This window comes from Rousettus aegyptiacus, unplaced genomic scaffold (assembly GCF_014176215.1).
Source record: "Rousettus aegyptiacus isolate mRouAeg1 unplaced genomic scaffold, mRouAeg1.p scaffold_m13_p_17, whole genome shotgun sequence".
Taxonomy (NCBI): domain Eukaryota; kingdom Metazoa; phylum Chordata; class Mammalia; order Chiroptera; family Pteropodidae; genus Rousettus; species Rousettus aegyptiacus.
Window position 1 is genome coordinate 28,229,179 of NW_023416292.1, and position 10,925 is coordinate 28,240,103.

Consider the following 10,925-nt stretch of genomic DNA (forward strand, 5'->3'; position numbering starts at 1 on the left):
AGATCCCACTTCGCATTTCAGCGAAGCTTCTGGAAGAAGGAGGGCGCCTTGCCCACTAAAAGCAAACCGTGTACTTTAACTACTTTTTGAGCTGAGGGTAACGTGACATTCTTTTGAGAGAATTAAGGATCCTAACAAGATTATGTAATTGAACGAGAGGCCATACCACTTCTTCTCAGAGGGGCCAAGACTCGCCTTCAACTATTGCGAATGCAGTCAGTGCACAGACATAACGCATGATCGAGGCCCATGTTCCTGTCACGCAGGAGGGCCAAATGTTAGCATGGAAAAAGTATCTCAGCCTACACACACCCAACTCTCAAAAGAGCACCCCGAGAACCAGATTTTCGCAATGCTACTTCCCTATACTGTTTAAGAAAAATATGCCTTTTTATTGGTGAGTTCAGTCTATTTACATTTAGGGTGATTACCAAAATATGAGGTCTTCTTATAGCCAGTTTATCTTTTGCTTTCTGGTAGCTCGGTGTTTCCATTGCTTCCTTGTCCTTGTGTTTCTGTTTTCTTTATTTTGGTTGGCTTTTGTGGGTTTTCCCTCTGGTTCTTCTTTATGTTATATACTTCAGTTCTGAATCTTTGGTGTGTGGTTACCATTACGAATATGTAAAGGATAGTTACGGCTGCTCATTTTCTTCTACGCGTGCCTTATCTCCATTCCCCTTTGCGAATTTGGAGCTTTGAATCCTCCCCTTCTCAGGCACTGTTGTCTCAATTTGTCCCTATGTATGCTGAACATTCACTACTGTCTTGCTATAGAAAATCTCTTCTTATTGTTTAAGCTTATAATGCCGTTCTTAATCAGGGTTGTACTCCTCTGCTTCTATTTGCCTGATAGTCACTTTACTCCTAATTATGTATTTTTGTCATTTTGTTTTAGGCAGGTTGACCCATTTCAGTATTTCCTGTAGTACAGGCCTCATAGTGGAGAATTCCCTCAATTTTTGTATGTCTGGCAAGGTCTTTATTGCAACTTCACATCTAAAGGAGAGCTTCGCTGGATACATTACTCTAGGCTGGTAGTTTCTTTCACTTAATAGTTTGAATATTTGATTCCACTCCTTTCTGGCTTGTAAGGTCTGTGCTGAGAAGTCCGATGATAATCTAATGGGTTTTCCTTTATAAGTTACAGTTTTCTTCTCCCTGGCCGCTCTGAGAATTCTGTCTTTGTCATTGATTTTTGCTAATTTTAATACAATGTGTTTTTGTGAAGGCCTTTTTGGGTTGAGATAATTGGGTGTTTTGTTGACTTCCTGAATTCCAAGCTCCAGCTTATTGGGAAATTCTCGTCAACTATTTGTCTGGAAATGCTTTCTGGTCCCTGCTCCTCCCTCGCCGTCGACAATGCCCATTGTTCTTATGTTTCCTCTCCTGATGGTGTCAGCTGGTTCTTGTATTTCTTTCATTATTTTTCATTCTTCAGTTTCTCTCTTATTCTTTCTGATTTATTTCTAGATTTCTGTCTTTGATATCACTGATCCTTTCCTCTACTAGGTTGGCTCTATTTCATAAGATTGCTATTTCATTTTTCAACTCTTGCAGTGTGTGTGTGGGGGGTGGGGGGTGGGCGTGTGTGTATCTCCAGAAGATCTCTTCTGTTCTTTTGAGGGTTTCAATCTCTTTGCTAAAGAACTCATTCTGCTCATCTAGTTGTTTTTTTCAATTCCTGCAATTGTTGATGTGACTTGTTTCGGAACTCACTGAGTTTTTTCAGACGTACCATCCGGAATTCTGTCATTTAAGTCGCATATTTCTATGTCTGTAAGCTTATATTCTGGAGATTTTTCTCTTTCTTTCTGAGCTTCCCTGTCACCTTGGTTGTTCATGGTGTTTAACGGACTATTTCTCCACCTGGGTATTAATGGAAGTGTATTTTGCTTTTTTCCCCCCAGAAAAATTAATTATATAGAGGTCTCTCTTTAGCCTGTTGCAAAGGAGATGCTTTTCTTTTGGTTTCCAGTAGGTGGCGTCTAAGCTTTTTGGATCTCTGCTTTATACAATGCCTTAATGCCTTGTTTTTCCTTGTAGATGTTTAATCATGCTTGCTCCCCTCAGTCTCAGCCCCTGTCAGCAGGGTTAGCGACAGTTCCAGTAGCGTTTACTCAGATTCCCTGGGGCTCTGTGGTGTTCGGTCTTGGAGAGTACGGGGGGGGGGGGGGTGGAAGGGGACCTCCAGGTTGGGGGCTGCAGCTCGGCCTCAGTTTTGCAACCGCGGCTGGTAAAAATCAACTGTTGTTTCCCTGCTGTCCCGCTTCTCTGCCTCCTGCCCTGATGCCTGGGCCCTGCCGCTGGCCACAGGGAGCCCTCAGCTCTCCCAGGCAGGGCTGTTCAGGGAACTCGCTGCTCCTTCTCCCCACCCCCTCCTCCCGCAGGGAGCTCGGGCTGCAAGAGGCAGCTTCTTTGTTTCTCCCAGTCCCCCCCCCCCACCGACTCCCCGACACCCCGTGGCTTTTATGTGCGGATTCCACGCTCAGACGTGCTGGTGTGCAGTCTGCGTGTGTTTTATTGAGTTTTACATGTTCAACTTATTGTTGTTTCAAGGGGAGAGATCTGGGGACGTCTCTCACTCTGTCATGCTTCTCCAAACTCATTTTGGTTTTAGAATATCTGCCCCATAGTCCTTCTACTGTGACTGAGATGGGGGGCCAGCCATGCCCATCCGCCGACATGCTGCCCATGGCTGCTTTCGCTGTGACAGAACCGTACGGCCCATAAAGCCTAAGATATTTACTCTCTGGCCCTTTACAAAAAACTTTGCCAACTCTGCTTAGAAAGCAGTGAAACTTCTAGGCTGTGATAATAAAATTTAATAACTATCATATAAGATAGCACTGGCCTACTGTCTAGTCACAGGATCTGTATTCAGCTCATCCTGGAAAGGTTTAGATGATTAAAAAACAAGTTGAAAAGTAGGAGAGTAAGAACATATTCTGGTTTTACCACACTATAATTCTTAGTTTATTGCTCAAGAGACCATCATTACCAACTCTGATTCTCACAAAAGGAACGTGAGAATACAATCTCTCTTAAGTCTCAAGTGTCGGGGCATGTAACGAGTCAGACAGCTCAGCTCAGCTGATTCCTGATGACAGAGCCACGTGCCATTTTATTCTTAATAGCTGATGTCCTCTACACACAAACGGTGGCCTAAAAAAACCCCAAGCTTGCAGTTTAACAAGGAAGAAATATTTGGGTTAGACTGTTTAATAAATTAACAAGTATGTTTCTAGAGGGGGATAGGATTTGCTTTTAAAAAATCCTTAAAGAACATTCTAAGGTCAGTTAGACTTGACCATGCCTGTGAAATCAACTAAGTTATGAACTGGAGTTCAGTCTGCACAGAAGCCCTTAACTAGCTCTGGAGAATTCTGCTCTTTTCAATCAGAAGAACGATGCGGAGGGCCATTACTGGGATTCATTTAGAAAATAGCCCGAGAAAAATAAAATTTCTAGGAGTGAAGCCTGGGACCTCATAGCCTCTTCCTCAATTCATATTTCAGAGCTAAAGGGCAGACTGTTTTCTAGCTATTTCCCAATGTTTGTCAAATCAGTTACTAGGTGGTTGGGATCCATAGTAAATGTTATCATTACAGCACTGAGACCTAACTAACCACCTGGTGGATTTTTTCAGCTATGGGATCCAAGACAGTCTTTTATTGCAAAGAAAGTCACATAGGTCTCTTCAAGAGGAAAGCTACTTAGTACCCTTACTTACCTGCTATTCAATACTCCTAAGATTTCAAAGATGATAAGCTCAAACATGGTGCAAGAAAATGCAAAAGTCACAGAGAAGATCACCTGTACGACATACTGACGCACCTGTTAAAAGCCAAGTAGAGACTAAGAGTCACTTCCTTGTTTGAAATACTGGATTGATAATCTTCTGGTTACAAGTCAGAAAACTTATTCTGAAGGAATTCTCAGGTCACTAGAAACAGGGACACCACTGTAAGCCGCCTGGAGCCACAGAAACAGATGGAAGCGGGCGGCGCTCCTGGGCCGCGGCTCACTGCTCCCGTCACGCTCTTGTGGACGGAGAATTTAAGGCCCAAGAAAACGAAGGGACAGGGTCATAAGTAGCATTTAGAGTTCCTGATGCACACTGACAAAAAATATGACAGATTTACATATGTAGGTTAGAGCTAAAAGGGTTTCGTCAACACTCTACAGGCCTTGGACCAGTTCCGGAACGTCCCCCAGGAGGCCTTAAAGGATTGAGCAGAACGAAAGCTCGAGAATCCTGGGTTCTTTCAGATAACAGCCTAGACTCCTTGGGGAGGCCTAATGGGGAATATCCTAGAAATGATCCCAAAGTAGTCCATAACCACTGAGCTTATTACTAAGTGAGGAGGGTTAGCTAGGGAATGTCCCGTCTAAGGAGGCATTTTTCTGAATTAGAGGCTTAAGATAAGAACCAGACCAGCCTTAGGATTTTGATATTAACTTAGGATGTGAGCTCGGTCATGTAGCACTGAAGGCCAGACAGCCAAGTGATCAAGAATATTTATGAGACATTATAAGTTAAATTCTCTCCCAAAGAATAACTCTCTGCTATTGGGGTATATACTGAGATGATCAAGGCAGGACATTGCCTGCTCCTGGCTTCTGGTTATACACGATTTGCCTTAAAAAAAAAAAAAAAAATCAGGATGGGGGAAAAAAATGGTGTAGGTGATAGAGGCTCTGTTAATCCCTCTGGCGACCAAATCAAAGTTGTAACAGAAACAAGGAGCAAACAGCAAGGAAATTGCCTGGGGGCTAGGTGAACAAGCCATACAATTAGGGAAAAATCCACAAAATCACCCTGCAATGGGGGAAGGTAGGACGGGGCGAGGACGCGGGGCGACCCGGGACAGAGGCTGCGGGAGTGGCAGCGGCAGGTGCCTCTTAAAGGGGCCGCATCGCGAGAAAATTTTCGCGGTGACGGACCTGCTTGCTCTGAACATCAGTGCCGGTTTGGCTGCACAGGGACGTACAGGGCGACACTGAGCTGTTGGAGCGAGGGCCAGAGCGAGGCTCTCTCCCCAGCAGAGGTGCGGGCGGTGTCCACTGTTCTTCTGTCGGGCCCTCCCCCTCCCAGTGCGTGGACACAGCGCAGCCACAGCCTTCACGTCATCAAACTGGGTGAGAGAGGTCGCTCCGCCAGAGGATTCCCTGAAGCCCTGTCTCCTCCAACTCGGGGCCCCATCCAAGCCACATCCAGGGGTGTCCTCGGCGAGTCAGGTGCTCCTTGCTGAGCAGTACCCAGACTCACACTGGAGGAGGCAGCTGGTTTCTGGTGTGGCCTTTTGAGACAATGATAAGCACAGCATCTGTGGATTGCTTGCTGAATCTTAACAGGTGTCCCCAGAGAGGCACAGGCTTAGGCTAAATCTGGCCTGCAGCTGAACCCCTCTCAGGACTGTGCCACTGGACACCTATTTCACAAATCCACACTAATAAGACCAGGTGACTAGGAACTTTGCTTAGTACATAGAAAGAGACATGGAAAGGCAGCCAAAATGGGAAGATAACAAAGCAGAAACCATATGAGAGGACAGAACATATATCAAGATATAATGGAATCAAGCGATCTAACAGATGCAGAGTTCAAAACACTGGTTATAAAGATGCTCAATGAACCTATGTAAGGGGTAGATGAATTCAGTAAGAGCTCCAACAAAGAGATAAAAAACATAAAAATAAAAATGGAAATTATAAAAGGGAACCTGTCAGAAATGAAGAGCACATTATCTGAGATGGTAAATATATTAAATGGAATAAATAAAGTGAATAAAGAAGAGGATCAAATGACCTATTAGAGGATGGGAAAGCCAAGGACACTCAATCAGAATGTCAAGAAAAAAGAAGCCAAGTCTATAATAATAATCTAAGGAGCCTATAGGACACTGTTAAAGGTAAAAAATACCCATGTCATCAGGGTACCTGAGGGAAAACAAGATGTTGAACAGCTATTTGAAGAAATAATGATGGAAAACCTCCCTAACCTGGTGAAGGAAATAAGATATAAAACCCCAGGATGCTCAGAGTCCCAAAAATCAGGAACCCAAAGAGGCCCACACCAAGACACACCATAATTAAAATGCCAAAGATTAAATACAAAGAGAGAATCTTAAAAGCAGCAAGAAATAAGCAGATAGTTACCTACAAGGGAGATCCCATGAGACTGGCAGCTGATTTCTCAAAAGAAACTGTGCAGGACAGAGGGGCTTGGCACAAAAAATTCAGCGTGGTGAAAACCCAGGATCTGCAACCAAGAATTCTTTATCCAGCAAAGCTATCATTTAGAGTCAAAGGACAGATAAAGAGTTTCCCAGACAAAAATAAGCTAAAGAAATTTATCATCACCAAGCCAGTATTACAGGAAATGTTGGAGGGACTTCTTTAAGAAGAAAAAAACAGGTATATCAAAAAAGGAATAAAGAATGGTAACAACTATATTCCTATCAACGAGCACCTCAAACGGAAAAGAATTAAGCACTCCAACCAAAAGATAGGGTGGCCGAATGGCTAAGAAAACAAGACCCCTACATATGCTGCCTACGAGAGACTCACTTCAGGTTAAAAGACACACACAGACTAAAAAGAAGGGGATAGAAAAAGATACTGCCTTGATGGACCTAGAAAGTATTGCGTTGAATGAAATGGGCCGGATAGAGAAAAGACAAATATCGCAGGTGTTCATGTACATGTGGAATCTAAAGAACAAAATCAACAACGACAACAACGAAAGCGGAAATAAACTCATAGATACAGAGAACATTTTGAGGGATACTAGATGGGAGAGAGTGGGGGGAAGAAGAGGGCAAAGGGATGGAGAGGTGCAGGTGGACGGCTGCAGAGCAGACGTGGGGAGCAGAGCACAGCATGGGGAAGATGGTTCACGTTGGAATGAGTACGTTCAGGGGAGAGGGCGGCTAGATTTGGTGGGGTGAGCGCTTTGCGGGTTGTGTGGATTCCTGATCAGTACACTCTACAGTTGAGGCTGGTGTGTTGTGTACCAACTCTAATTGAAAAAAAAACTCATTGAATTGTACAATATAAATGCAGGCAACTAGTTGTCTATTCTATTTCAATAAAGACAAAAAAAAAAAAAGGAAATGGTAAAAAAAAGAAATCAACTAAGCTTCCAAGTTAAGAATTATACAGTACTCATTTGGCAAAAACTTCCTATCCTGGAAGTAACATGACCTTTAATGAAACTACTCTTCTTGCCTCATTTTAATATAATTTAAATTCATACAGTATAAGCATAGTCAAAATGATCTCTTCTCACCTCGTAGTCCTTAAACAGTTGGCGCATGAAGAAAAGCCACCCAAATCCAAAGAAAAATATCTGAAAGAGAAAGACGATAGAAGGTTAATATGCATAATCTTTTGAGAAATGCCTCATACAGAGTATTTTATGATTAAAGGTCTGCTAACTGGACAGTTAATTGATCTCAGAGATTAAAGATGAGATCTACTCATATAAGATTTATTAAGGTCCTCAACACCAGGACTAGATATTAAAATGCTCTTCAGTTTTTGAAAGTATCCATGTTTTAGAATGTGTTTTAAGTTAGACAAAAATTAAAGTATATGTTTTTCTTGTAATCTTATGATAATTATGAGCCAGAGAAGTTAGCAAATAAAAAAGGAGGCAGTGAAACGTGCTTTCTTACAGATGATCTGTTTCCAGGTACTAAAAAAAACCAAACGACTTCATGGGAAAGGAGTTAAGATTGAAAAAAAAGAAGAAGAAAACTAGTCGAAAGACTGATACGTTTTATTTGTTGCCCCTCTGTTCCCTTTCTGGAGCTTCCTTAGCTTCGCCACCCTCCCCCTAATCCGTACAAAGCGGTCGCCTTCTCGGTGTAAAGCTGAGGGGCTGAAGGACCCCGCTTTGTCAGTTTGGGTTCAAGCTGGCATCAGGGCCAGCAGCCACATGACATCTCTCTTTAGTGCTCTAAAGCTGGAGTGTTTTTCACTAGTAAACAGAACCTTCTAGTAAATAGAACACACCTACGCTCTGGCACCGCTCCTCTCAAACTGGCTAGGAACCTGATTGAAGAATAAAATTCTTTCATGCCTCCCACTGGCTTTAGGAACCAGTAAAGTCTGGAGCACAGTTTGGCAGACGCTCCTCCTGCGTCCCTCCTACCCACCAAACTCATGTTTTCAGCCACACGGAACTGCCTTCGTTCTTTAGGCACAACATCGTTTTACATCGAGAGCCTGAAGATGGTGTCCTGCGGCAGGAACTTCTCTCCAGGCCACTCCCAAATTCTCCTTTGGGTCTCAACGGCATTTCTGACTGACTTTAAAGCTGTGCTTTTAATCACCTCACCACAAGCTGCTCCGAGATCAAAGGTGCAGGTGGAGAGGATGTCCTTAAACAGCAGAGGGCCCGTTGCTTTCTGATGTGGGAGGAGAGGAGTTGGGAATGGATGTGGATATGGACAGCTGCTTAGATTAAGACGTAGGAAGTAGATCACACCTTTGGCCTCATTTTTGTTGATAGAGGAGGAGGCAAGGTCATCCTCAAAGAGCAAGAGAAGTGAGGATGGAAAAAGGGGCTTTCAGGAGAGTGATAAAGACTCGAACATTATGAAGAGGAAGTCAACAAGCAGCTGATTTAAGTCAAGGAGAAAAAAAATGATTCAGTGAGCTAAGGATGCCCATAAACTCATGGTGTCGGAAATCTATGGCTGTGGGATTTTCTACAGCAGCTTTTAGGCCCCTGAATTAGTAGTAGACAAACTACCGCAGCGATCCAAATGTGGCCTTTTGTATGTAGGCAAAGAAACAAGAAGGTATGAGAAAGTAGCTTGGAGTCATAAGTCCAGACTGAGAAGAAAAGAGGCGAACAGATTAGGAGATGACACCCTCTGGCTATTACAAATCATCACCAGTGAAGATATTTAAGTTCGGAATTTAGAGGCCACTTTTATGAATGACTTGTGAAGTCATGGCTGAAGCTGGAGACATGAGCTGTTCAGGACTGGGAGTGCTGTGTCTGGAGGCGATAAAAAAAGAAAATAATATATATTACCGAGGTACTTGTTTAAAGTACCAAAGGAACTTTTAACAAGGAAAATGAGCAAAAATGATATTCTATATGAGGGGATGGGCAATGGGAGAAAAAATACCTTTAATATTTCATTGTGGGCTCCTTTCACATTGACAAAAAGCTTAAAAAGATTTTCATAAAAATAATATGAAAAAGTAACTGGAGACTCCATTAATTCCAAGATAAATATGAATTCTGGCAAGATTAGAGAGGATCTGAAAGCATGAAGAAGAAACAGGCAATCTCAAACATTTGCATGGCTTCTTATTAAAAAAAATATTTTTAAAACCGTGCAGAGTCTTGACCTTGGACTTAGAGGGTACTTTGGAACTGATAAGTCTTATGACTGAATAGAAGGCCGAAAACATGAGTAGATAACAGTTGCCTTTACAAAAACTGACTCATACATTGAAAATGTAGAATAGCTTGAAAAGCAAGAAAATTACGTGTCCAGATCTTTGTACATCGATCCGTTGGACTATGATGCAGCCAATAAAAACAATAATTATGATAACTACATAAAGGATGGTAATTCCAAAATAAAAACAGGTATCGTATTAGGGTGTTCCTTGTTTTGTACTTTCTATTATGTTGTAATAAAAGTTTTTCAAGAGACAAGGACAATGCTCTCTTCCAAAGACAGAAGCATTAGGATGAAGCAATATAAAAACTGGATCAAAACCCAAAGACTTAATTTACCTTGAATCCCCAAAAGAAATGACTTCTGTCATTTGCCACTTTAAAAAAAAATTTAGGAAAACATACTTTAAATTACTGGAAAAATGAGGAGGAAAAGATCAATAATTGGTTAATTGGAGCTTTTACAAATATTAACAGCCAGCCAACATATATTATTGAGTGCTTGCTCTTGGAGAGGCTACATTTCAGAAAATAAATTCATAAACAAATACATAAATGGTATCAGTGCTGTGATAAATGCTATGAACAGGCTAACTCAACGAACGACATGGTAAACACAAGAGGCTCACAAGACGACGCTTCTATAAAGCAGGGACAGTCAGTGTCTTATTTATGTTTGTACCCTCAGAGCCTTACATAACGGTCGATAAAAGTTGGTTGACTGTACAAATGAATGAAGGTGGCCAGTCGGGAAGAAAGGAGGGTGAGAGAAAGATCCGAAACATACGAGCAGCAAACAGAGGACAAAGAATGAGGTGTCAGTGCGCGATCGAAACCTTGTATTCTGAAGATCTCTGAAGTGACAGAGGCAAAGTCCTCCGCACTCGGATTCAGGATTTGACAACGAACCAGCGAAGCCCCCACGTGTCCCAGGAGCCAGCCCCGATTGGCCAGCGACGCACTCCGCGCCCGGAACCACATTCTTCCCCAATACATGGGTCGGCAGCTGAGTCCAGAGGCTTCGGGAAGCTGGGGAGCGCTCCCTCGTCGCGGCACCGGCTCGGAGCGCTGAGGCGACCTGGCCCCTTCCAGAAGCGGACGCGAAAGGGGGCTGATGGAGGATGGAGATGGAGGCCGGGTGGGGCCGCCGACAGCTGCAGGACGCCTCCGGCCACCGGGGCCGGAGGGAGCCGGACGCAGCAAATTCCACACCTTCCCGGAGCCCGGGACCGGAATGCGGCGGGCGCGGGCCGCGGGCGACGCTTCGGGCAAGGGAAGCAGGGGCTCACCTGGGAGGTAATCATGATGCTGGAGTCTATCAAGAAACTCATGCCGAAACGTGGAGGGGGCTCATGCCTCCGCTTCCGACTCAGCGAGGCCACAGCACGCTCGGGCCGCGGGACCCCTTATACAGGTGGCCTTCGCCCGAGAACGGCCACGGGGGCCGCCGCTCGCGAGCCCGACGCCATCAAGCTGCGCCCCAGCCAGCCAATCAGCG

The 10,925-nt window shown here is 43.8% G+C and overlaps 1 protein-coding gene across 3 annotated transcripts in view; it reads right to left on the reverse strand.

Moving 5' to 3' along the window:
- GPR89A (G protein-coupled receptor 89A) overlaps window positions 1-10,925 on the reverse strand; it is a 32,011-nt gene extending 21,086 nt beyond the window's left edge. Inside the window, exons 1-3 of one of the 3 annotated variants that reach the window (XM_016143210.2) lie at window positions 10,717-10,925; window positions 7,292-7,351; window positions 3,731-3,834 (exon numbers count right to left, since the gene is read on the reverse strand). In XM_016143210.2, the coding sequence (XP_015998696.1) occupies window positions 3,731-3,834; window positions 7,292-7,351; window positions 10,717-10,758 (206 nt within the window). In that variant the 5' untranslated portion in view covers window positions 10,759-10,925. Of the gene's footprint in view, window positions 1-3,730; window positions 3,835-7,291; window positions 7,352-10,263; window positions 10,286-10,716 lie in introns of those variants that run through there. The other 2 variants (XM_036234974.1, XM_036234975.1) reach the window with 2 other exon arrangements.